Source organism: Anopheles maculipalpis, chromosome 2RL (genome assembly GCF_943734695.1).
Source record: "Anopheles maculipalpis chromosome 2RL, idAnoMacuDA_375_x, whole genome shotgun sequence".
In the NCBI taxonomy this organism is placed as follows: domain Eukaryota; kingdom Metazoa; phylum Arthropoda; class Insecta; order Diptera; family Culicidae; genus Anopheles; species Anopheles maculipalpis.
The window spans coordinates 29,976,662-30,003,936 of NC_064871.1; the positions used below are offsets into that span (position 1 = coordinate 29,976,662).

At 44.3% G+C, this 27,275-nt stretch overlaps 1 protein-coding gene across 3 annotated transcripts; it reads right to left on the reverse strand.

The window, feature by feature from the left end:
* LOC126556706 (TBC1 domain family member 1) lies at window positions 1-27,275 on the reverse strand. 3 transcript variants are annotated; one of them, XM_050212147.1, is made up of 10 exons: window positions 27,109-27,275; window positions 22,117-22,214; window positions 21,797-22,001; window positions 5,385-5,954; window positions 5,131-5,294; window positions 4,590-4,787; window positions 2,345-3,256; window positions 1,691-2,280; window positions 1,473-1,624; window positions 1-1,381 (listed from the first exon to the last, which is right to left on the reverse strand). In XM_050212147.1, exons 1-10 carry the CDS (start codon window positions 27,226-27,228, stop codon window positions 2-4), a joined length of 4,389 nt encoding a protein of 1,462 aa, XP_050068104.1. In that variant the 5' UTR covers window positions 27,229-27,275; the 3' UTR covers window position 1. The 3 variants fall into 3 exon arrangements, with proteins under 3 accessions (XP_050068104.1, XP_050068105.1, XP_050068106.1); XM_050212148.1 differs by lacking the exon at window positions 4,590-4,787; XM_050212149.1 differs by lacking the exons at window positions 4,590-4,787; window positions 21,797-22,001; window positions 22,117-22,214; window positions 27,109-27,275 and adding an exon at window positions 16,580-16,660.

Genomic DNA, 27,275 nt, shown 5'->3' on the forward strand with positions numbered 1-27,275 from the left:
GTTAACTTCGATCCGTCACAACTTGGGGCCGTGGTTCATTGCCCGTTTCGCTTACGATCGATGAGACGGAACCGTGCCGTGACTGGGACCGTGGCTTCAGCGTCTTTAGCTGTGTCGTACCGTTGTACTGTACCGCTACATCACCACAGCTGCTGAGTGGATGGTTTTCGAACGGTACTAGCGGTCGGCTTTCGGCTACCATTGGTGTGGTCGAGGGTGCATGCAGCTGTGGGCTGATTGGGGTCGCTATACCACTATCGTCACTGTTGCCGGACAGTGCTTTCATGCTGGCCGACGATAGTCCACCGGTACTGCCGCCCGTTACACTATTACCGACGCCATGCTCCGGGCTGGTGCTGTTACATTCGTCGAGCTTGTGCAGCCAAAGGCTGGTCCGCTGCTGCTGCTGGCGGATCTGGGTGAAGGAGTTTTGGAAGTAGGGTTGCTTCTTCTTAGTTGGCGTACCGGGACCGTCCGGTTCGTTCCCTTCCTCTAGCACGTTCAGCGCCAGGCCCAGATTGCTGTTGAACGAGATCGATTTGCCAATCTTCCGATCGACGAATATTGGTGAGCGTTTCTTTTGCTGTTGTTGCTGCTGCTGCTGCTGCTGCAGATCCTGCACCTGTTGCACAATGCGACACACATCATTGGGCAGCACAGCGTCCGACCGTGCATCGACCGTTTGCTCGATGAACCGCACAAGCGTGTGGACGGTGTTCTCCAACGTTTGGACCTGCGTTTGCAGCGATTGTATCTGGTCCTGCTGCAACAGTCGCGTCTTTTCTAGCTGCATCAGATTCGACTGCGAGTACTGAAGCTGCGTGTTGAGCTGCTGGTACTCCTCCTTCAGTCGGTTGTAGCTTTCCCGGTGATGATTCTGCGACGTCATCTCCTCCTGCAGCACATTATATTCGACCTGGGATTCGATCAGCTGACGCGAGAAATCGGACCGGAACACATTCCGAAAAACCTTCTCCATTACCTCGGCATCGATCTTGGGAATGACGTTCTTCAGGTAATCCATAATGTCCTCGAAATTGTCACGCTGCAGCAGTGCTTCCTTGTGCGCTTCCAGCAGCGCTATCGCACACCGAAAGATGACGTCGAACGATTCGAGAAAGAGCAGATCGAACACACGCACCACAAAGCCGAGCGGAAAGTGTGAGCTGAAGACGGTCAGTATCCAGGGGGCGGCGTACAGGGTGGGTGAAATGTCGTGCTGGTCGAACCATTCATACAGCTCGGGTATGTGATCCTTTAACAGACGGGATAGTTGGTATAGCTGCAGCTGAAACTGTTTCATGTCCGGAAGATATTTGGCGCGCATTTGTCGTCGGAACATAAGATGCTTGAGCAGCTCGAATGCATCAGCTTCTTCGAGCTGATTTTAGCAAGCGCAGGAAGAGAAAAGAATCGAGAATTAGATAGATGTTGAAGTTACGCACTCACGGACACTCGCTGAAGTTACTCACGTGCAGCAACAGGACGGCACAAATGAATCCCAATCCTTGACAGTAGCCCAGCTCCGGATCGAGAATGGAGTACGCTTTCAGCAGGTTAAACAGCGACAACTGTCCGACTCCCAGTGCGTCCTTATAGTACTTGTGATCCGGGAATGTACGACCTGCACAAACAATTGATTCATTATTTTCACACTACTTCATTGTACGATTCCGATGACGAAACTAACCTAAATCAATAAAGATGGCGTGCTGGTGTTCGGTCAAGTTCTTCAGCAGCACGTGGTACGGTGTGTTAAAGTTCGGAAAGTTGGTCGTATCGATCGGGGCCGGATGATGGTGCGCATGCTGCTCGGCCAGATACATCCAGATTTCACCCCGCTTCGTTCGTGGTACACCATTCTTCATCGCCTGATACAGAAGCGCCTGATTGGTTGGGATTGAACCCGCAGCGCAGTTGTCCAGCAGCGTGTCCCACTGTTCAGCCGACCGCTTATCGCACACCGTTATTTCGTCGTACTCCAGCTTGACGCGCCGTATCTCGTTCGATTTGATCTCGTGCTGGCGGGCTTGCAGATGGGCGTTCTCTTTGTCCATGCGGTTCAAGATGATTGTTTGCTTGATGCCTACGCGCCAAAGTTCTCGCAGCTCTTCTCGAGTACGCTTCTTGGCTGGTGTGCCGGCCGAGCGTAGTGGTGACATATATTCTTCTGGGCCAGCTTTCATATTCTTCGATGGGGTCACTACGCGGTGCAGCATCGCCTGCCGCCATGATCCAGCGTGGCCATGATCTCGAGGACTATTGCCAACCTTGATGAAGCTAAAAGAAGCGAAAAACATCGTTAGACATCGACTTTTGTACTCTATTTGTTCGCTTTACTTACATATCCATCATGGGTGACTTTAGCTGTGGCGTTGCCCCATTGCCGACGTCCGAATTCTTGCGTCCCATCGAAGGGCTTGATCCGATCGTCGATGCTCGAGCTCGGGTTACCGGTTCAAAGCTACCATCCTTCAGCTCACCTGTCGAGCTTGAATCCTTAAGACTTCCTGCTACAAAATCATCCCTGCTGGTACGCCTCTTCAGCAGATGGTCGAACGAGCTGGTAAGCGAACGTTTCGCCTTCATAAAGATACCACTGCCACCGAGATACTGATTCAGGAACTCCGTCCTATGCTCAACCGTATCATGCACGTGTCGCTGCTGTTTTGACTCACAGTGTGCCCTCAGCAACATCATCAGAAACTGATTTTGCTCTCCCAAGCTACTGCCGGCCGCTTCTTCCGCTCCCCGGTACTTCTCCATCAGCAGCCGCTGTTCGTCCTCCGTGAGCGTTGTATCGATACGCTTGAAGATCATGTACTGTGTCTTCTTGTCGCTTAGGCCCTCGGTATCGATGCACAGCTTATGGTACCACAGCATTGGACAGTGCTCGCAGGAGAATATCTGTGACGCGGCCTTGTCCTTCTGCTTTGCTTGCTCCGAACAAGCCGAGAAGGCTTGCGAGATTGCGTGTACGATATCGTCCGCAACCTGCTCGGACTGGCATTTGAACACGTACCCGATGTAACCGTCGTTGTTCATATCGCGACAGATGATACCGAAGTGGTCGCCATTTTTGTGCCCATGCACACAGCTGGCCACATCGCGGAACGCTTTGTGCAGCAGCACCTGCTTGCGGTCCGGGCTGATCAGTCGCAGATCGGACTGTCCGATCAGGAATACCATTGTCCGGTTCTGCTCAACTACCGGTATTGATCCAATGGAAGCGGAACGGTCGCGCCGTATTGGTGCACTATGACAGAAGAATGGGTTAGAAAAATGAGACCCGGATAAATTAGTGTATTGATATTAGGTGGCAATGTTCTAGAAGCAAGACTAACATGCAAATATTTCAGTATTTGCGTTTACAATTGGGAAATTGTAGCTACGAGTCGAACTATTGTATTGATAACATATACGTTAGTAATTAAAATCATACGGTAGTTTTATGTCACTTTAGACGATTAACGGTTTAAAATTACCGGACAAGAGATGTTAAAAAACGATAGAAAAATTAACAATTTAAACGCTTGACATTTAAAACACCACATAAAGTTTGCATTAAAAAATAGACTGATTTTAAAGATTTTACATGCAACGGTCCTCCCAACTATCTTTTGAATCATGTCTTCAAGGTGTAGAATAAATATTCCAGAGTTATCAGCTGTTTTAGAGCAACTATGGCCTAAATATAGCCCAGGAACTGCAATCTGAGATTCGTTTTACTAACACTTGTAACTCTATGAACAAAAACGTTGGATGATCAATATCAGCTGATCCCAGTTTTGCAGGGTTATGTGTCCTTAAGAATTGTTCACCTGTTCACTAAAAAGTTAAAGAACTTGTACCCAGAAGCCAACGCATCCAATTAAATAATTTGTGAACAATACAAGACCAGACAAGATGGACACTGCTGTACAAAACTCAAAGTACATGCCCTGAAACGAAGCGTCCATGTGACAATCAATCAGAGTGAGTGGCTGACGACGCCCGTGAAAAATTTCTTTAAGGCCGTCGTCATCGTTTGAAGATACTTACCTTATCTCATCAGCGACCAATAGAATTTTATGAGTAAGCCTCTAATGGAGGATTTTTTTTTACAAATATTCTATTGTCAAGATGAAGTTGCAAGTATTTACAAAGGACCAGAACGAACTGGCGAAAGGTAAACATTTATGTTTTAGACAGCCATGACCTAGCGCAATGCTTGAACGTAGAATTCGAACAGAGTTGTCGTCCAAAAGGAAGCCTATTTTTCAATGCAAACATGGATAAACAATACACAGAACAACAACGCTGAACAAAGAAGTACAGTTAAGTTTCTATTATAAATAAAGATAAAAAAGATGAAGTTTGTAACGATGAAAACTTGTAATTCAGCAGCACTAGAAGCAGTTTTTACAGCACTTCCTCTTCTCGCGCGCCCTTTAGAGATAGAGAGGGAGAGAGAATGATCGCCTGATTTGGCCCACACATGCAAAAGCATCGGAACGTTCGGAACTCCGAAGCTCCGAGAAGCTCTAATCGAAATATCTAATCAACGGTGAAACTAAACAAAACCGTATGGTTCGCAGGGCCACACTTACTCCTCCTCTTGGGGTGATGCTGACTTAGTTTCTTTGGTGATTACTGCTATGGAAGCTGCTACTGATGTGGGCTGGGGCGGCTGTTCCTGCTCTTGCTGTTGCTTCTCTTGCTGCATGTTTGCGGAGCCATTTTCCTCCACCTTAGATTCTTCTTTACCACTGCCGGACGCATTGCTATCTTCCACGGTATCATTCTCACTGAAGATGAACGTAAATTGGACGATGTGGATGGGTTAGGTAAGGTGGATGATGATAGTTGTATGTGGGTGAGGTGGTGAATGTGCAATTGATCTGTGTTTGAGTGTGTTTCCCGCGAACTATTGAGTGATACTAATACTATATTGCTTGGATCACACATTGTAACACACACGTGGGTACCATATACCATCATCAACTCGCCCTGGAGTAGAAATGACCATGATCTGCTGTGACCTCTCGTTAAATATACGGTCCCGACAAAACCTGCTCATGAGCAACTAGTCGCTCCACTAGCGATGAACACGATCGTGGAACCATTTGATTTCCCCATCCCTTTACTTACATCTTCTTCGTTGGAATATCGAACGTGCTGACACGACGACCCTGGAAGACTTCGGGCGGATCATCCGGTGCCGGTGGTGTTGACTCCGTGCCTGTATTATCGGACTCGTTGCGCCGAGGACTATCACCTTCCGTAGACGATTCCTCACTCACATGTGTGCTTTGCTGTACGAACAACGAGAGAGAGAGAGAGAGAGAAAGATTGATCAACGTGACAAGATGATGGGCGAAAGGTGATAAAATTGACCCTACTACCTTTCGCGTGGCTTCCTGCTGCTGGCGTAACTTCTCCGCGTCGTACGCCTTGAACTTGGGCAATGCATCATCGATGAAGGTGTACGGAACGCGCTTGTGCGACACCTTGATCTTGCCGACGTACAGCACCTCGAAGAAGTGTGAATTGTTTGCCGATATGTCCGGCAGTGAGGACAGGCTGGACGAGATGCTACTGCTACCAGTCGCACCACCATTCACACCGCCGGCCGAATGATTTAAACCACCGGAATAGCTTTTCGACGTGGCCAATCGATTCGGAGTCCCATTCTGGTACTGCTGGTGCTGCTGCTGCGGGTGAGGATGTGGTGGTTGGTGTTGTGTGTGTTGCTGATGATACGCCACTGTGGGGCTGCTGTCATGCTGTGCGTGGCGCATCTGTTCCGAGATCTTCAAATTGGAAGCGGGCGTCGAATGGATGCCCTGATTGCGGAGTGCTTTCTGAAGATCGTTTGCATTCGCGCTGGACGAAACGATGCTCTGCGGTATGCTGCCAACCGAGCCGCCCCCGATCGTAGCCGGATCGCGCATCTGCTGCATCAGTTCCGCCATCTGGAATGGAATCGAGAGAACCGAGTAGCATAAGAATATATCGAGTAACTCACAGTTTTTTTTTCTGATAAATGTCGCACATACACACAGAAACACGAATGTCACCAATAATTCGAAAACACCCGCGAACAGTAGAAAAGATAGTTTGATAAAATAGCTATCGCAACACACTGTACTGCTCCGTTTACGATTGTTATTACTACAGTTGGGCAGCTGCAGCGCGTAACTGCATCTGACTGTTGACTGCGAAACACAGGTTTGCTGTTTAATTAACAGTGCACCCCTTTCAAACTTTGTGCACCCTCCTGTGTCCTCACAAACTCTTCGTCACTTCACGTTTGATGGAGAGACCATTACAAAGCGTTTGTTGTCCAACGTATTAGGGCCTAAGTGTATGTGTGCGTACTACGTGTGTAGAAAGAAAGAAAAATGCATACGATGTGGGATTGTAGCGCAGCTTGCACCTCCTATACGCGCGCGATGCACTTATGGCTTTTGTTCGCGGGAATCGAAGCGATACGCCCGGTTTCGTGAACGGGAAGATATGAACAATTCCACCAGAGTTGTGACCCAAACACGTGAGATTGGATAGAATTCGGGCCAGTGTTTATATTCGAGCGAAGTTAAGTCGTAAATCAAACATTTAGCACCTCATCTTTCGATACAAACAACATTTTTACTACCATCTTTTGCCCACTCTCGCACACACATACAGACCTTTTCGCTTCTGCTCATAGATCAAGTAGATCGATGACATGTTCGATCCGCAAGGTATTTATTTTTGGCCTCCGGCACGGAAGCACATCATGATGACACGTAATTGTGACTTGCCCACCCCAGTAAACTACACATTAGCGATGTTTACTTTCTTCTTGTATGGGGGAGGGTTGATGATGCGTCGCGATCTTGGCAGCTAAGTTTGTGGACGCTGAGCAGTTTAATAATTGTAGCAACAATTCGCGTGGAGTCAGTAACACATTAACGAAGGTTAACTCTACTTTTCGTAGCAAGGTAATGATTAGTTTTGGTTTCGATTTAGAAGCCTTTTCTATATCTAGGGTAGCATAGGTGATGGTCAAATGATTTCGAGCCCCATGCCCCACCAGGAAGGTGCTCATCAGCGACCCGTTCGGCACGAGGCGTAGAGGAGTACAGCGAGCTGGATCAATTGGAATCAAATCTGTCGGAAATCGCAGCCCTAGACCGAGTTTCCTAGAAACAGATTGGCGATCTGGCCATGTCTATGCCACGACATTAACCTTGAGCAAGCCAAGGAGAAGAAGCAGCCATTGAACTTTGAACAACAAATTCAACTGATATTGCTAGCGCCCGACTCGGATGCAGAGTATCAGTTGACAGCGACAATCTCGAGGTGGTAGAGGAGTTCTGCTACCTTGGTACGATCGTAACTACGGACAACAACATAAGCAGCGAAATCCGAAGGCGTATTGTTCAGGAGAATCGTGCCTACTACGGACTCCACAAACTCCTGCGATCCAGAAGACTCCAACAACACACGAAATGCACTGATACATCCGGTAGTCCTCTAAGGGTACGAGTCCTGGACTATCCTGACCAAGGACACCAATGCTCTCGCCATTTTCGAACGGCTGGTGCTAAGGACTGGGGCACGTGCTAAGGACTAATACGATGGCTGGGGCACGTGATAAGGATGCCGTACTCATGCCCCACCAGGAAGGTGCTCATCAGCGACCCGTTCGGCACGAGGCGTAGAGGAGTACAGCGAGCTGGATCAATTGGAATCAAACCTGTCGGAAATCGCAGCCCTAGACCGAGTTTCCTGGAAACAGATTGGCGATCTGGCCATGTCTATGCAACGACCTTAACCTTGAGCAAGCCAAGGAGAAGAAGCAGCAATTGAACTTTAAACAACAAATTCAACTGATATTGCTTCCACTTAAAAAATTCGAATATCGGACCAGTTGTAGTGATGTAAAATAGTGCAATTAGAGATGATCCAATGATCGTAAGGATTGAACTTGAATTGGTGATTGACTTTGACCCGCAGACATTTATTCTAGTCAATTACACTGCACCAATGACTTTTAAGGGTAATTACAGTCGCTTAAGGTTTTACAATTCGGTCCAATCGTGTTATATGAACACGTTCGTTACCAAGGATTTTTCTTCCGATTCTTCCTCACGAACAATAAACGTGATAGTGCATCACATTCGTACAATTGAGAATTCTAATTGCATGCAAAAGAAAGCAATTATTCATATGAGAGGCATTGTCCACAGTTGGGAGTATCACCCGAATTCGGGTGACATGGTACCGAACGTGTTAATAACCTTGCAACACAAAGATTTTCAATAAGTAGATACATGTATTTTAATTGAAAACAAACAAAATTTTTGCAATCGTTGACGTTGCGAAACGGGAACCAGAACTCTGACAAGCGCAACGTATGATTAATCCAAAAATAATATGCCCCATTTGCGCTCCTAAACCCACGCACTGTTTGCTGCTACGTGCATATTCTGTGCGTGCCTGTGAACCGAAATAGATTTTCTCCACAAAACGCTTATCCGTTCGTTACTACTCGACAAAAAGACGGTTTCATTTTGTCTCGGTTTGCTTAAACAAAAGCTCATTGAAACCTACCAAGAATAGACGGGAATATCGTTCCCTTCTTCTGGAAAAAAACCTTCCCCTATGATTGTGTGTCGCGTGCGGTTCTCAACCATTAGCTTCCGTCGAAACACCGTCGAATTTTCGCAACACAACGACAATCAAGGGCGACATGTTTAAAGTCTTCCTCTTGAAAGATATGGGTGGACTTTTTCGTGTGCCTGTGATGCTGTTACGACGGTTCCGCGTCGTGGGAGACGCTAAACGTTTCCGTACTTTTATTGCCTGGAAAGGTGACACCTTGAAGCTCGATGCTACGCTGTCAGACTACCGGGCAACTGGGAAGCGTGGTGCAAATGTGCAAAGAAAATCTTTAGCCGTTGGAGAAATTGAGCGTAAATTGGATCGCCCTACAACAATGGGCGGGTTTTCGGCGGCAAAGGTTTCTCAAGGATGTGCGCGAGATGCTTGTGATTTAATTAGGCCAAATTGAATTTCCATTGCTTCATATGGTTGCGAATATATGGTGGTATGGTAGCATCAATTTTGATATTAAATTGGAACATTTTGTTAAATTTCGTTTTTGTTGCCTGTAGCATTATTTAGCATTGTTAGCAGAAGCCGTTTTATGCTAGTAGAGTGTTGTCCATATTTAAGGTACATGAGAAGATGTTATGTTAATTTTATTTGTTAAAAACAATTTCCATGAACAGCCTTAAAATAGTGTCTTAAAAATAAAATTAACCATAATAAAATAAGGAAAAAGAGATACAAGTAAAACAACAAAAGATAATGCGAATTCTTGAATGCATCTTGCGCTCTAAGGGAAGAATGATTCTTGACGAAACACGTAAAATTGATGGTAATACAGAGAGGAGTACTTATTACTTCGGATAATCCAACAGTCTATTGGCAAAACCAAATAGGCAAGAAAGTCAAATGTTGAGGTCACCAGCATGCGTAAGGACAATATCGGTGGGCAGCACATTTACATAGTCATTGAACAGCAAAAGGAATCACCCAGAGGGTTCACTCATGAGTAAAACCAGAATTATTAACGAAAAGACCTGAAATGTATAGATAGGAATTCATTTCGAAGATAGGATCCCAACCAAGATATGGCATCCTGTGCGCATTTATCTAGTTTGGTGAGTAAAAGGTCAATAGGAATACTATCAAATAGTGTCTTAAGGTCAGTACACAGGGTATCTTGGACTAGACGCCCTTCTAACATGTTTATAAAACGAGACATTGAGAGTGGACGTGGAACAGCATTTCTGCAAAAAGTATGCTCATTGAGGAAAGCACAACGTATTTAAAACACTTGAACCACTCGGCGTAGAGAACGTGCTCAAAATTAAAGACCTATCCTTCTGAAGATTATCCATCAGCGAGTGCTTGTGCATAGTTCTGAACAGCTCGAGCGCCAACTCGCATTTAAGTAATATGAAAAGCAAGAAACTTTTTAAAACTTTCCTACATTTCAACCGTTTTATTGTTCTTTTACTCCTTCCAAGCATTTCCCAAGCTTAAGTTACACAGCAAAAAAACAAAAAACCACATTCAGATCTTTCACATCTTAAAAGAAACCATAAACTGTGGTCCGAGATTAGGTGTCCGTTGCTGTCGTTATCCGACAATGTTAAAAGTTTCACCACAAGGAACAAAAAAGTTCTTCAAGTGGGGAAAAAAAAGGATTCATTTGCTTTCCCATCATCATCGCTAGCAAATTTTTAATTCCACAGCACAAATCAAACACGCTGGCCACTCCAGGAACCACGTGTAGTTCGCCCTTTTTCACTACACTGCCTGCTGCAGGTTGCTAACCTGTTTCGTATCGTATGAAACGAAATTAAATTCCGGTTTGTGTTGATATCGTTCATTCGATTTACCATCTCCCTTGTGAGCATGTTGTATGTGTGTGTGTGTGTGTCTGGTTTCCCTCATTTGAGGCAACCACACACGTGGGAAAGCTCCAACCCAGCCACCAACATCGTCATCTGGGCTACGCTCTCTGCGCGGCCAGGAAATGGCCTTCACATCTCACACCCTCGAAAGAATCAATCATGCACGAGACTACCATTACCGGGACGGTGGCATAAAGGTCCATTTGTGGAGCAAAAGATGCAAGAGAAGAGCACAAAAAAAAAAATACATAAATATCGGTTCGTTTATTTATAGCACTGCTGGCCTCCAATTCTGGAAGCTTTCATCATTCGCAAATGGTCGTATCGCCTAAACACCGGCAGGACACTCGCTTGGCACAGTACACCGGAAGTGTGATACACGGTGTGCTGTGAGCTTGGGGATATTATGACAACTTGCGAGCAGAACATTGTGAGCGTTGTGCCGTCCCTAATAGCTTTCCCATGCCAGCTGGTAGCTTCATACGTAGTTTTGGACGAATTTTGAGCAGATTTCCTGAGCAGTGTGTTGGTTGGACATCCGACCGAAAGGCAAAACTTAGAACTACAGCCAGTGTGCATTACAGTGTCCGTCAGTCAATATTTTATATTGGTCCGGATTACTTCTGTACAACGCTCACGTAACCGTATGTTTAACCATTGGTGTCGATCAAAGTGCTGTAAATAGTGTTTTTTAGCTTACTTTCCCACGCTGCCCCACCCATACCAAAGAAAACATCGCCTTTGACCTCAATTACTAGTCCCCTGGTGACGTTATGATGAGTGGTAAAATTACATATGATGGGGAGAAAGTCCAAAGAATAAAAAAAGAACCTACCGAGTTGCCCCAGCAATTGCCGGGTATGGAATGAAATTTAGATTCGCTTTTAATAGTGCCCACCATCAACCTATTGGAAAAGGGTCACATTAGTGACGAGAATGGTGAGGTCATTTGGAACGGCAAAATGAAAGTTTTAACGTTGATGTAATATTTGGTGCCTATTAGTCCAGGAAAGAAAGATTGCAAAGGAACGGAGCAATTCAGATGAGAGATTGAACGTAATTTCATTAAATCCAATATATTAAAGTACTGTTGGCTATTGGAGCTTCCAGCTTGAGGAATTATAGCACACTGAACTTTAATGCTAAGTGTTTCAAAAGCGAGATTGTTCTTTTTATTTCGTCCGAGATGAACCAGACGTAATCACGTCGAAGAAGTTTGTTAATAAGTCTCATTTATTTGTAGGGGCATTGATTCTTTAATACTACATTCGCCTCTTGATGTCGTAAAAGTGTCCCGATTTTTAAAACAATTTCCCCAGACCAACATTTTTCAATAGATTTTGAATAGATCGTTCGCAAGCAGAAGCCGAAGCAGAAAGAAGCTGGATAAACTTGGGCAGTAAATCGAAGGATTTTCAACTTTTCCGATTACCTAATGAATGGATAATGAACTTGCAAACGTTTTTCTTTCCTTTTTAATCGATAGCAACAAAAAAACCCAATAATTAACAGCAAGTTTTTAATGCATAATCTTAAAAATATAAAGCTTGCTCATTATAACGCTTTTGGGTCAAACTTTTTAAAAGTTAAACTAGATGAGGGATAAAATAAGCGAAGGTTCATAATTAAACATCTGATTAGATGGTTGCGTGCGTGCATTCTGGAATATTATTTATGTTTATGATAGTTGAATTATAAGGATAATGAGTACGCTAACACAGTGTACAATGTAGTTATTAACATATAACAAGTTTTTACAGGATGTTATATGAATAATATTACGCACTTTAATGCATTTAGTATGGTACACCAGGAACAACGGCCAATCGAGCAAACCATTAGATCCAGAACTCTACGGCTTAGTTTGTACGTTTAAATAGCTTTTTCTGGTGCAAAACCCAATCCCACCTTGTACGCCAACCCACCTTAAACAATTACTATCATTCCCTAACGATTCCTCAGTCAAAAACATGAAGCAAATATGATCTTCCACTCTTATCTTCGATAGCCATTAAAATGAGATTTGCGACTCGAGAAATTCATGTTATTCCGATCGAAAAACGGGAGCGCTCTCGTAACGATAAAAGCACTGAAACACTTCTCGGATGGCTCGGATATGTAAGCTTATACGAAGGTGAGATCATTATTTTTAGATCGGAAACGTTTCCCCGAACCGTAATACCAAAAGCAAAGCGGTTCCTTAATGCAGTGTGAGGGTGAGCAGTACACGGCACAGCATACCGCAGGAGCTGACCATTCGATTAAGGGATAGCAAAAAGAAAAGAAAAGCGCAACTGTCGACAGGTTTATTTTCTTTACGCTTTTACGGTTACAGACAATCAATAAAGGTGAGCTTATCGCTTGTGGGATTTTTTAAATGATACTCTCGTCTGGGGAATGATGATAGGTTTGTTCTTGTTTGATGATGAAATTTTTAACATTTTTGTGGATAACTTTTTTCCAGTATTTTCTTCTTGGCTTAACGACCTCCCTGGCCATGCCGGCCTTCTAATGGATTATGAGACTTATTGACATCACGTAGTATAATAGTCAGTACTTCCCTGTTTCTTCCGTCTAAACACGCGTAAAGACTGTTACCTCTACATCGTACCAAGTCAGGGTATATCTCCACCACAAGTAGAAGACGCAACGTGTGTTACTTGACATTGGCGTCCGGCAGTCTCGGTAGCATTGAGATACAAACATCCACGCAACTCACGCATGCCACACGTCGCATCACGGCCAAAGTCCTGTATCAAAGAAACGAAGAGAGGGCACAGTGTCTGCGGATCTTGCTGCGCACCTTGAGCCAATCCTATCAGAGCTTCGTGAGAGATATAATTCTAATCGCAGTTGCAGTAGACTGCCACCAACAAAAACTAGATGGACGAAGGTCGGAGGTCATTCAAGATGGAGACATTCAGTGATCCTGGTGTCTATCCCTTCCTCCATAAACATATCGTGCGATCGACCTGACGGAATAATCTTGGTAGAAGAAGCCTGAACGATCGAGGCGAATGTGGCCGCACCCTAGTCGCTGCAGAACCGGAGGTAGATGAAGGAAGGCCAAACGTTTATGAGGGATAGAGGATTAAAGGGAAAAATAGTTCGGCTCTTACCGGCAGCTAAGAACCTCCCTCGTGGACTTCTCATGTGGTAGAAAGGGGGAATCATTGGAGAAAACCCATCCCTCGATGCGACTGTATAGAACATTATGGTTATCAGTGCGCACATACGACTCTGAGGCATGGACTCTATCTAAAATAGACCAATTTCTCTACAACGCGTTCAAAAGGATAATGATAAGGAGCCATTGGAATATTGACAGTCGTATGATGATCGTCCAATTAAAAAGCTAATCATATTAGCCGGGCGCTAAGGATTTGATATTTGATAAGAATTGGATAAACCTAGCACATGCATAGAACAGGACCTATTCAGGACACCATCCTTAGTGTTGTTGCACCTTTGATAAAGACAGAAATATTGGAATGGCAGTCCTTACTGCGGGAAAATGCTCCGGATAGGATACGATACTTGTTTCTGCCGTGATCACCTCAAACATCGGTTCGTCCCGATAAGTAATTAAGTAAGTATATGCTACAGAGTGATCCGCTAGCCAAGAGGCACCGACACTAGCCGTATAAAAGATCGGACCCAGTATCCAATACCTTCCGGACCTGAGCAAGAATTTCTAGTCGAGCTTTTTTGATGACAGCCTCAATAAATGCTTCCAAAGATTCAATATCCGAGGCCAAGGGTTTCATTTCACTCACGGAAAGTTGTGAATTCGAATCTCATCTCAACTGGCGGGTCTGTTTACAACGCAAACCCTTGCTTGGGCTTGAGTATTTTTACTTATTAAATAGTGACAAACAGAGTTCAAGAAACTGCATACAAGTGTTATTTATCTCCTGTTTTCATGTATTTCAAATTTAAACAAATTTTAGGTAACAAAATAGAGAAAACCAGTTATAAAACTATTACATTCAAGTACATAAGGTCCGCAATACAACGACAAAAGAATACAATTTTGAACTAATTATCGCACAGAGCAACAAGGATTGTACGGTCACTAGGCACGATATTTCTATCCCCGACGGTGTGTGTTGGTGTGTTAACCGTTTCAGCACAATAGTGTGAAAAACGTGTCGACTACGTTGCTAGTTACTGACACAACTAGGCACCATCAACGAACAGTCGTGGAAAGCCATAATCCTAAACATCGTCCGTTCGTTCATTTTGTCTGTACCGGCAACGAAGTACACATATACCATACTGCTGGTCTGTGTGTAATGCGAACGAAGTGCTGTGTGCCGTGCTATGTGTGTCCACATTGTCCATTTCAAACGAAAGCCTCGGATTAAGAGAATTTCCAGCTCGTTGCTTTCACACTCCATCCCGTGACAGGAATTTTCGTATATTGTGTGCATAATTGCTTCTGGAGAAATACGAATGCGCTGATGTGTGAACGACACCAACCATTTCCAGCGTTGTGTAGTGGTGATAGAAAGTATTTGCTGCGTGGTAGGAAAACCTTCAAAGCAATGAACAATACTAGAGTACGGTACATTATCAAACGAAGCAAAATTATGGAGACACAAAACATTCCAAGACTCGTACAAATCCATCAACACACTGCTTAATCATAAACGGCGACTTGGCGTGGAAAGAGTGTGCAGATAATTTTACCCCGTATTCGGTTTGGGCTGACATTTTGACTGACAAGCTCGTAATGAAGACGATCGTTTTCCGTCTAGCTGAAGAGCTATGACTCTTGCAGACCAAGAAAGAGAGAGCGAGAGAGAAGGAGCAAATTTGTTTGGGATACAAACTAAGCTCTACAATTGCTTATGTCACTAAACAGAATGAATGAAAGTGATTCGAAAAAGATCTTCCAAACAGCTGTTTTGTTGCTACGCTGGGCTACAAAATGACCGAAATGGCAAAATTATTATTCGCTGCTTTATCAGTATTTAATTGCAGCAGCAAAAACTAAAAACCAATTAGCGTCCAATACCTTGGAGTGATTCGTTTAATGACGCCCTCGCCCTCCATGTTTTGTTGGCCAAAAAATAATATTTCTTCCGAAATAGTTTTTCCATCACCGGCATGCTGAGATGGAATCATCAACATTCCAGGTAAACCACTGATTAACTCCTCAGGGTCAATCACACCAACGATTCTTTTGCCGGTGTGCAGCTGTAGAAAATAAAATATTCGTGCTCAGCTGATGTTGCTCTACCGTTAGTAATAAGCCGCTGCTGGTGTAAGATAAATTGGTTACGATAAAATGAGCCCAGATGCATGATTGCTGCCACCAAACAGCTCATGTAAGGCATCCAACTCTTACGCTCATGTACACGCTCTTCCATGAGTTTAGCTAACAGTTTTGGATTTGTTCGCCACTAAATAGAAGCGAGATAGCAATCTCTTTTTATCTTTCGACGGGATAAGGCACGATTATGAGCCGAACGATGAACAGCCACAGCTTCCCAAGAAGAGAAGGTTGGACAGTAAGAAAAAAAGTTCCAACGCACGAAAAAGGTAACTGAAAGCCACACACATGTATCGGTGACTGGGGTTTCACACGGCCCGAGTTCATGAATAAATTATACTGGTTTTGGAGCGGTTTAGGTACCACCAGCTTCGCAATGATCCACCAGAGGGAGGATAGCGTTTGAAACCTTTCGCGAAATTGCCGACCAAAATTTGGTGGAAAATTAGAGGGAACAGCGTTCTATAATAGCGAAATGGACAAGGAAGGAAGAGAGAGAGAGACGAATACGAAGAAAGGGAGATGCAGATGTGTATGAAAATGGTGCGCGTCGTTTCGAGTGGCCCGTACAAGGAGATGAGCTTTATTGCCCCCCAAATGGCAGTCAGCGGGTAGTACCGCAGCGTTATTATGCTCATCGATTGTGGCCCCAATATCAGTTTGTTCGATTTTCTGTTCCATCAGCATTAACCTTTGTACCGGTGGGCCCGCTCTGGCATTGATGGAGGCGCCTAGTGTATGTCGATGGAGACGCCTGGTGAATGGCGATGGAAGCGCCCAGTAAGGTGTGACACGTGACAGCACACACATACAAACGCACACAAACAAACACACGAGTGCTACTTACGTTCTTCTTCATCCGGTAGGACGAAGCATCACTCCAGGAGGTGACCATGACGCTGTCCTTATACAGTGGCAAGGTAAACATTGTTCGTGTCTCTTCTTACACTTTCTTACAGACGGGTTCAACAGCTGTTTGGCAAAAGGACAAACTGACGCCAACTCCACAAACACACACACACACACACACACCTTCGAAGGTGTATCGTCACTACACACGCGCGCTCCAAAAACACTCTAACCCGTCCCGGAACTCAATCAGCACCAATTGCTTCCAATTAAGAGCAACACTCTTTCACTGGGCGCTTCTTTGAGCCACCCACCGTCGGTGGTGGTCCGCTCTCTACCGAGTTGATGCCAATTTTATTGATTTGTTTACCCCGTGCACAATCGTTTTCGGGGCACCCGATGGTCGGGTCGCGTTTCTATTGCACTTGATTTGTTACGGCTTCCCCCACTTCGACCAGTCGGGCCGCTCCGCTACCGCTACACCGGTCCTATTGCGAATGGTACGTCGCGCACGGACGATGGCTTTCAATTTGTCGATTGAACAAAGGCACGCCTTTGGAACGATGTTGGCGCTTCGATGCTGCTTGGACTAAGACAAGTTCGTTTGTATCGTATAGGGCTCGGCGTTCTAAAGGAAGGATGTTTCCAGTAAACCGGTAAGAAGCATTTGCAAAAGAACCCGGACAAATTAGCTCTCGCTCGCCAGATAATGTCAGACCAGAGTGATGGATGGGTTCTCGGGAGAGTAAACAAAATCTTGTTGCGTGTGGTGAAAACCGTAAGTCAATGAAGTCTTGTAGCAAAAAGTAGTCGTGAAAGTTATGATAAAAACAAAAGACTTAGCAAACAAACTAAATTCTTCAGCAAGTATCAAAGAACACAGAATGAAATAATTTTGACAACATGAAACTCTTGCCCAAATAAAACTACGCAGGTCAAATCACACACGTATCGCTCTGCCCCGACCGTGTGCAGTAAGATACGAGTCGGCAAAAGTCGGCACAGTCTCATGGCGCGGAGTGTTGGCCTGATTTAATTGACTTTGTTTAAAAATAAGTCTCTGTATCGTGGGGAAGAAAGGGAAACGTGAAAATAGACACTCTCACAACCAAAGGCAGCGAACGCTCACATCCACACAACGACCGAAGATCAATGCTGTACGGATGGAGCCGTTGTCGTTACATTGTTTTGGGTATTAAAGTTGGGCGTAGAATGAAGCATTTGTTTCTCTAAGATGTTCTTTGAAACGTTGCAGTATGGCAAAACAAAACAATAATCACGCAAATGATAAGCGATTATGCTGTTAGAGGTAGTAAATTATCTTAACAAGTTCATCCAAGCGGGAAAGATGTCCGAACAAATGAAGTCACACATAGGGTGAATAAATTATGCTTAACAGCTTCGCGACCTGGTACACAAGGATAAAGTGAGTGAACTATGCCCGCCCAAATGGTAACCATTCCCGGAAGGAAGTGAAGCGATCGCATCAACACTTCACCCCATCCGGTTTCGTAACAGGTGACACCGAAAAAACACTCTCAAGGACGGAGGCACCGTGCACCAAAACGCACTTAGCGTGATTAGTTTTCTCCTCGTTAACGTAAGCATTCAGAGACAGATACACCACTGGTAGCTCATTATCATAACACTTTCCTGTCGACGAAAATTATCGTAACATTTTTATTTTCGGGAAAACTCTCTTGCCACTCGCGATTGGTTTGTTTTCCACCAAGCTTTGCAATGCTTGCAGTGAAACCGCGGGCCGGTAACCGAATCGAAGAACACTCTCGAACTTCACGTTTGTTCTTCGCACTGTGGACACAGTGATTTTTATGTTGCTTGCTTGCACACACCTTGCCTTGACCGTAGTTTTTGGGAACCTAATTTTTTGTTCGACACACTCGACTCGACACAATTTCGACGCGGTGAATGTGTTAGGATCGGGTGGAAAAATTCAACTAACATGTGGCACATCCGGAAGAAAGGCATACACCGAAGCGCGCAACACGATCAGTCGACGATGGCGACACGATCGTAAACGTTGAGCAGCTGTCAGAATTACACTTCGTTGACAGACAGACTTCGTCGTGTGTTTCGGTATGTGTGTTTTTCTACTGATGACGATGACGAAATGGCCCAACAACACAACACATACCTGATGCGATGCATATGGCCACAGCCATAGACGTAATACATCCCAACCGTCATCATGCGCCAGCGGCGTGTTGTATTGCAGGATTCGCGTGTCTGTGTGTAGTTGTAATGGCGACGATCGATGGATGAAACTTCGGACCGCAACGGTTTACGTGTGCCCGTGTTTGCATGTATTGTACCATAGTGTTTCCTACAGTCATACGAACCGAAATGTTTCCTTTGTAGCGTGAGGAAAACGGATTACTCGGTGGTGAGAAGATGGTGAATACATTGGCGTATGTAGAGAAAGCACGTGTGCTCGGTGGAAATGAGAATAATCGGGCAAATAGTGACGAAGATGGATTTTATTTTTAATTTGTTTAATAATTGAGTCATTCACCTTCTGCTTCTTTTGGCACTACAACCTTGGAAGGACTAGGCATGCGAATATCTGGCTTCTGGCTCTGGTGTTGACTTAAGTCTAGTAACCCATTCGATGGCTGGCGTGATCTTTGAGTTCGTTAAGCTAAGAAGAACAACCAAAATAGGTCAAAATTGGCCCAGTGGTAAGGCGGGAGAGGCGCCGGTCTTCACATGACAAGACTGGGGTTCAAGTCTCGTCCGGGACGTTCCCCCGTAGTTTGAGGACTGACTATTCATCTACGATGTATTGATAAGTTTAGCAAGCCATTTGATGTATTTGAGTTTAGCAAGTTTAGATGGTCGGCGTGACCCAAGTAGGTCGTTAAACCGAGACGAAGAAGGAGAAATAAACCAGTCAGTCCTAAGCACGGACGACAGTTTGCAGATTGGATTTTCTACCCATTCTTGCATTGTGAAAGAATTGCGTCACTATCGTCTCGGCCATCATCACTCCTCCTCCTCCCGATACTCTTCAACCAAAGTAATGTTTAATGTGGCTTGATTTGTAATCAAATTTTCATTAGGCTTATAATTGTAATCTTTGATCAAATTCTAACAACTTCTAGCAACGCTCCGCAAGAAATGAGGCCACATATTTGCTGACCGATACACAAGAGATCGTTAGAGACCTTGTTGCATGCGGTGACCATACTCCAATTACACCTGTAATGCTGTAATTTCCGTCCGCTTTAAAGTTTCTCATCGTACAATCCCCAAGGACATTTCGGCACAATTCATTCTCTGCACGAACGCCACCACCAGCCACACCACTTTATGGCATCAATTGCAAAGAACAATTGGAATACTTTCGAATCTCTTCATCTGCTACTGCTGCTGCGTGTTCAGGATTGGCTTACTTGGTGCCAGTCGCTGACAGTGTACGGAATGACACATTGACTCACCACAGTAACAACAAAGGCACCCTCGTGCGTAAACCAGCACTGGTCAGATTTATTTCAGAGTTCGCGAGGTATCTCCAAAAAAAAAGGTCTGCCTTCCGCTACTAGTTTTGGGACTCTCTCGCGGGAACACGAAAAAAAGTTCTAGTCACGCAGAGGTGAATTCGCCTACCGTCGGCGTCCCATAAGCTCTACCGGTGGTGGGCTTCAGGCTTCGACACGATATCACAAATCACAGTACTGGAACCACTTCAAACGGCGGTTGTGGCAAACTCTCTCGTATCGCTGTCCCTTCGTCAGTTCGTCTATTTGTCTCGTCCTCTCTTTTTTTGTGTTTTTGGTACAACAAATGCGAAAAGAACGTCGGTGGGGACGTAGACTATGGTGAACTGTGCAGAAGTTGACTACGTCAAAAAGTACACGGTGGTAGTCACGCAAAGCAAAGCTGGATTTCGTGCCGATTGGCATTTTTGATGATTTACCGGTATGCCGCATATCCAGTGGTGGATTTTTCTTTGTAGACTCTCGGATGGTAAGAGGGATAGATAAAACGGCCCACCGTCGCCATCCGATGACCGTCGCCAGTTGAAGAACCATTTCGTAAACGGTAGATCATTATTCATTATCACCGTAACGATAAAGAAAAACTCTGCCGGTGAAAGACGAATGAACATCATCAGCACTGTTGACTTTGTTGAGCCAAATCTCTCTTGCCTGTTGTTGATACAACAATCTACCTGCCCGCGTTGTTTCGTTGATTGTGAACCGCCCTCTGCTGGGCGGTAGCATGAACCATAATCACCAACATGGGGCGCTAATAATCCTACCTTTGTCGTGACCGCCTTGCTAAAAATGGTCCCAAAAATAAGCAAGCGATGGTGGATTCTGTTGGTTTAGCTTCACCACTTTGTGTACTCTTAATACACAAAAGAAGAAAACGTAAACGTGCGGTGAATGGACAAAAATTGCTGATCCAGGATTGCTTCAACTGCTCGTGCAGAAATTGATCAGTATAAACACACATACAGGCGACCCTTTGATACTGCGTTCGCTTAATGAAGCAATTTACCAGTGGGACGAAATATTATCTCACACCATGGTCATCCTGGCGTTTATGGTGTATTGACAGACGGATCAACAAGCTTTCTCGCATTGGGAGAGCGCACAACAGACACAAGCTTACCTAATGAGATAATTAACATACGAATAGTACCTTAATGAACATTGTACGTCCCAAGAATGTTGCGCGCTGTGTATCATTAGCACCTGACCGGTTAAGCTTTGCATTCCACAGGAAATAGCCTCGGTTAACGACGATGATTGTGTGAAAGCACGTGTAGCACCCTACACAGACCGATAGTTTCCGCGTAACGTTTGCACTTAACGTACCCTCTTTCGCGGTTAGCTAAACCGAGTGAAAGCTTCACATGGGCTATGAAAACCGGTGGTATTTATGTGCGTGTCTTTATGTAGATAAATTTTAACCGAGATATTGTCGGGTTGGGTGTGCGTGGTCCAAACCTTGCAAGGGCAACGCGGCAACAAGCAACACTGACCTATTCTTTTATTGTCTTTGCCTAGGCCAAGTTGACTTCATTGCTGTTGTATTTGATTAGTTCCGGATACTATTTAGCCTAGGCTATTTAGCTAAATTAAATATTACATCAACAAGAGAACTGTGACGCATTCCAAGACAAATTATCCAACTCTCAGCAAGACAAGTGGGTTTCTTCAAGCCTCAAAACACCAACAAAACTTACCTGCTCGTACTTTTCACACTCGTAAAAGTGTATGTGCAGCAGTGGATCCTGTGGATTCTTCAGCAGATACACCAGCCCAAACTCCGGTCCAAAGATTTCCGCCACACTGTCATTGCCGATCGTGATTGGTTGTGGTCGTGTGCTGGCCGCTTTCGGTATTAGAAAGTCGGAATTCTTTTTGCCCTTTTCCTGCTTGACGATCACTCTGGCGGGCGTTGGAGCGAATAGAAATGGAGGAAAGAAAATGAAAATTCAAGAAATTGCTATCATTCCATTCATTCCCTCACACTGGCGAATAGCTCTGGGGCAGTTGTCCTTACCTGCAATATCCGAGAATGTACTTGAGCTTGTGCTCGAACTGTAGCTCAAAGTCCGTGTTGTATGCTGCCAGCACTCCATCCTCCACACCGACAGATAGCTGGGAAAACCGGCAGAAAAGGAAGAAAGAGAAACAGATATTGGTTAGTGTGCGAAGCACATGAAATCAAATCATCGTTGTGTGCGTGTGCTGATGTTGAGCAGTGCTGGAAACGATAAATCATGATAAACTCCCAAAGGACAATCTCGTCTGGATCACCGGAAACGAACAACTACGTCCGGAGGGTGTTAAAATGATTCGTTTGATCGTCGGTTGCGGCTAGACTAAAGCGAAGGTGTGCAGCGGAAAGTTTCTTTAGTTTTTAGTGACGAAAAATCTTGTGTCCTCGTTAGCATTTGGCTAGAGAGCTTTAAAGCAATAGTTCACAAGTATCGTTCGAAGATGAACGCTTTTATATGCGAAATTGTGTTATACATACTTCAATATATTCTGTTCACATAAGCTTCTTATTTTCACACGTTCATCCATAATTTTGGACATGATTTGTTGCAAAATTTTACGTCTCCATGCTCCTCCAATCTCCACGTCCAACTGTTCTACGGCCGACGTTTTGATATATTAATCTAATAACGTTCCTTGCCAAGAACTTCATTCCACATATAGATATGCTTTTCTATACAACTTTTTCTACTACTAAAGTTCTAACATCAATCCACATTAAATAATAAAAATCATACTTTAATCTGCGAAACACATGTCAACGGGAATTGTTAACATCTGTACAATAAACTCCATCAAATGTTGAACCATACTGCAGCTCACCGGATATGCTTTTGCGCTCATAACGAAAAGACTTATAATGAGAGGGTGTACGGTCCATAAAGCTCTTGGTTTTGCTTTTTCCATAGAACACACTCTACTCAGTTGTACCGGTGAAAAGTTTAATTTAAAGTGTCTGTTGTAAGACCCCTTCTTCTGGCACTCTTGCGCCTCTTGTGCTCGGACTCTAAAGGAAAGGATCCAAACGGCAGCTTGTCGGAGCTAATCCGGCGGAAAACTTTATGGATACGAGCAACGATAAAGTGTGCCTGTGTGCAGTTAAGCTGTCAAAGGTTAGACAGCCAGTTCTATCCATGGGATGTCTCATTTTTTGAGCTGCTCTTCAAATAACTGTTCAAAAACAACCCCATTTTACGTTTCTTCTCGCGCTACTCTTTTTTTGCCCAGTTTCTGGTGGGATTTTACGAGAAGGCAAGATATCGCCTAATGTGGCTCGACAGTAATGCGACCGGTTACCGTACTAACCGGTCGATAACGAAGACATTTATAGTGAGGAAAAATACCTATTCTCGTTCGTAACAGTCCGGAAGCTTTTTCCTTATCTTTTTGTTGAGTTTTCTTCAGAACCCAACCGTGAAAAAATGTGCTAGCCCACTAACTACTACACAGCTTACAACCCGAAGTGGTCAGAATTACCCGCCAGAAGCAGCGACATCCGGACATGGTCCAATTTAACAACACCAACGCACAAAACTCTTCTCCGGCACTAATTGGAACTGGAGGACTGTGTCCTCCAGCCAGCAAGAAAACGCTTCCCCAAGCCTGTCGATAAAAAGGGAGACGGCATGAGAACGAAACTACTCCAAACCATCCTTTTATACTCTCGGTGCGAATTCCCATCACGGAGAAAGAAGACTCATCGCCATTTGCACCAGCCTCACCCAGCAAGGATAGCTTTTTGGATTGCTTTCGGTGTGGTGCGGCCTATTCTGAAACGGGTGGCTCCCACGAGGACAATAAATCCACTCACTTCAAAAGGCAACGGCTTGAAAGTGTAACGAAAGCTAGATAGACAGCAGCCAAGAGAAAAGGATGTCAAAAGGAAAAAGGATTTTTGAGACAGTGCAGAACAGAGGCATATGCCTTGCAAAGTTTTTCATCTGGTTGGGAAGGAAGCCATAACTAGCGGGGTTTTTTAAGGCCGCCAAAGCAAGGTTGTGTAATGCACAAAACACGTATTGTACTGAAATAGCCCCAGGGTAGGCGGCAGCCTGAGAGATGAAGCTGAGCTGGGACCTAAAGGAAACATATTGTAATGGGAATATCTGGAATGTACTGGCGCATGCTACGGCATATTAAAGTTTTTGAAATTATTTAAAATTAAATTATTGAAAGCTCTCTTTCTAAGGTTTGAGTTTTAACGTGACAGTTGAACACTGACACCTCGTCCATCTATGCTGATGTTGTCATGTCACTAACAGATATTAGACGCTAGACCTTCCAAAGTCTTTAGAAAATGGTACACCAGCTCCTTCCGTTTTATCGCAATTTTAATGGCAGTTAGCGCAAATGAAGGCTTTTCCTGTCGGTAATTAATTTTCTTCTCTGTACGAACGAACTGAAACCCTTCATCAAGCTTGGATTCTAGTGGGGTCACTCAATTTGGTAGATAGTTTAAATTTTGTCTAGCTGGAAGACACATACTTGCTTGTAGACCGAAATGTGCCTTTCGGCATGCAAAGAATGTGCATCGTTCCGTTGTCCATTCTGCTTGCATCAGAGCTCTCTTTCAGCAGACCCACGATAGTAGGATCATTTTCAACGTGTCTAACTTAGTTAACCGTACTTCGTTAGCTCAGAAAAGTCACCAACTGATAGGCCTTTCAATGGAGGGACTCTTAACCACATTTCCAACCTAACCGTATTGCATGAGGCTGGCTAGTGCGAACTCTCTCGCACAAGAAACTGCAAGATTTACCTTTAATTAAATCCTGGCAGCAAGTTGTGATGACAGTTTGCTTTACGTTAACGTACTTACATTAACTTCGATGAAACTTAGTTTACTCGCCAAAGACAATCTGACAACGCTAAAGCATATTGGAGAAAGCCAACGAAAGCTCACAATTAACACGACACAATGGACATGGTGCGCATGCTGCTGGAGAAATCAGTTTACAGCGCCGTGTTTAATTTATGCAAATTTTATTTACCGAATTTATAATTGTCTGCGTGTAATATTTATGTCACACCCTCGGAACTCGACAGCTAACAAACAGCGCATAAATTGCTTTGAAAAGTAGTGTAAAGTAAGAAGGTAAGGAGGTTTCATCTTTGCTGTTGAATATTTATAGGGTTTGGATAGCTTTTTGTTGTGCCCAAAAGACGACGAAAGAATGTAATTAAAATAATAATTTGAATCCAACATTATTGCCATTTACTGTCTTGATTACAGAGACAGTTTTGCTTTATTAGCATAACTTATGAAATCGCGTTATTTGATGAAATATATATGTATGAAAGAAGCTACCAAAATTTACGAATTTTATGGTTACTTTAAGGCTTTGTAGCTGACTAGAACGATGACGAAGTTAGTAAAATTACTATGAACTAAGGCATGATTCTAAGGGACATGATTCTAACATAAGACGAAACAAACGTTTAAGAAGTATGCATTACAAATCTACTTAAAGGAAAGAATAAACTCTAATCACTCTAAGCTTTTATACAATAATAATCCAACAAGCCAACAAATCTACTACGGTAGATCGAGCATGATTGAGGAGATCATCAACATTATCAGCAAGTATTATACTCAAATAGAACTTGAGGTAAATATTCTTCAGATATAGTCTTTGTACGGCAGGAACGGAAGCAAATTCCGTCTAGACCGGTTTCTCGTACGTAATGTCCAGTAGTCCTATCCAGCTAAGTTAAGGAAGTCAGTAGCCAAAAGGCCAAAGGGTTTTGAAGTTGTACCAAAGCCAAATCATGATTTATGGTATGTCCAGCTTGGATGCCTTACATCTGTACACTTTTTTTCAAGCAGACATCAGCCATTCGTTTACGTGGAATGGATAGCAAAATTAATTTAGCAGACCTAGCATGACTTAGTAGATAATCAACATTACCCACCAGTACTAAGGTTCATTCAATATAACATGCGGTAAACATTTTTCTGATTGTAAACAACTGGAAGTCCTCCGTTGCATACCTTCAGCAAAGTAATGGCGCAAAATGTCAAATTGTTCCCACTTTACAGATAAATGTCGTACGAGAAGATACAAAGTAATCGGTTGACTCGTATTATCCCGACACATAAAGGATGTGCTAGCACTATCGTAAAAAAATACTTTCCTCCAGTGACGCCCCAATGAAATGTTCCAACCGCGACCCATGTAGTCGTCGACGTCGACAGTTCAGGCCGGATTTGGCGGGCCCTGTTTGACTTGTTAATAATTGATGAGAACGTAATCTCGTTAGGCGGATGGATGGGTTTTTGGTTGACTCCGCCATCTTCAACTGTTGTTTCTAGTATATACGCACACACACACACACGCACACGCCAGCGCGCGCAAACATACTTTCTGCACACATACAGACCGAAAGGGGGAGCCCAACAAAACCGTCAAACAATTCAATCGCGAAATGCGTACCCGTGTTGCGAACGCATTTCCGATGGTAAATCGATATTTTCCACGCTCAAATCGGCGAAGGATGTTGCGCTGACGGACGGTTGAAAAGGACGTTGGAAGGATGGGTCGGGCAGGGACAGGATGGGAGGATTGCGCCCGATGGTATGCACGCGGGAGCAATTCTGTAACGGACAATGACGGGACAAGGATGTTCAGATTTGACGGTTGGCTGAGCGTTGGTCCGTTTGGAGTGTATGACTGCCCAAAGCCATACCCAAGGCGGTGTTCCGGTTTTGGTATGTTTGTGTGTGTTTGGGGGTAGTTTTATATCCTCCCCATTGGGACCAAGCATTTGGAGTTTGCTGGTTTGCTTGTTTTGCAAAATAAAAACTGTTTTGCCTAAGCACTTCCATGCAGCATGCTGTCTAGGGAGAAGGTCACCGAATGTGAAACACGCTTTAAAGCTACTGAGGACAGTGATCGGAGTTGGTGTTGCTTTGTCGAGATTTTTTCGTATCTGGTGATGTTTTGGTCACCGAAGAAGACGACCATTATTCGGGAGAGAGGGGGAATTCACTTACCGTTACATAACTTTCGTGGTTTCTAATGTCGGCGATGGACCACGGTAGCATTGCGGCGGAAAACCGTGGATCGACTGATGCGGATCCACGCCACGTAAGCGTCGTCAGGCGAGTCTTCATCGTCGTGGCCGTTGCGTTCCGGTCCAGCTTTACTGTGGGGCCGTTGC

Bases quoted from the DNA above. Each gene is read 5' to 3' on its own strand.
- LOC126556706 (XM_050212147.1), bottom strand. From the start codon at position 27,228: ATGAAGACTCGCCTGACGACGCTTACGTGGCGTGGATCCGCATCAGTC. The intron at 4,788-5,130 runs GTAAGTAAAGGG...GTTCATCTTCAG, and splicing joins GATATTCCAACGAAGAAGAT to TGAGAATGATACCGTGGAAG. The intron at 3,257-4,589 runs GTAAGTGTGGCC...CTTCTGTCATAG, and splicing joins GCATCACCCCAAGAGGAGGA to TGCACCAATACGGCGCGACC.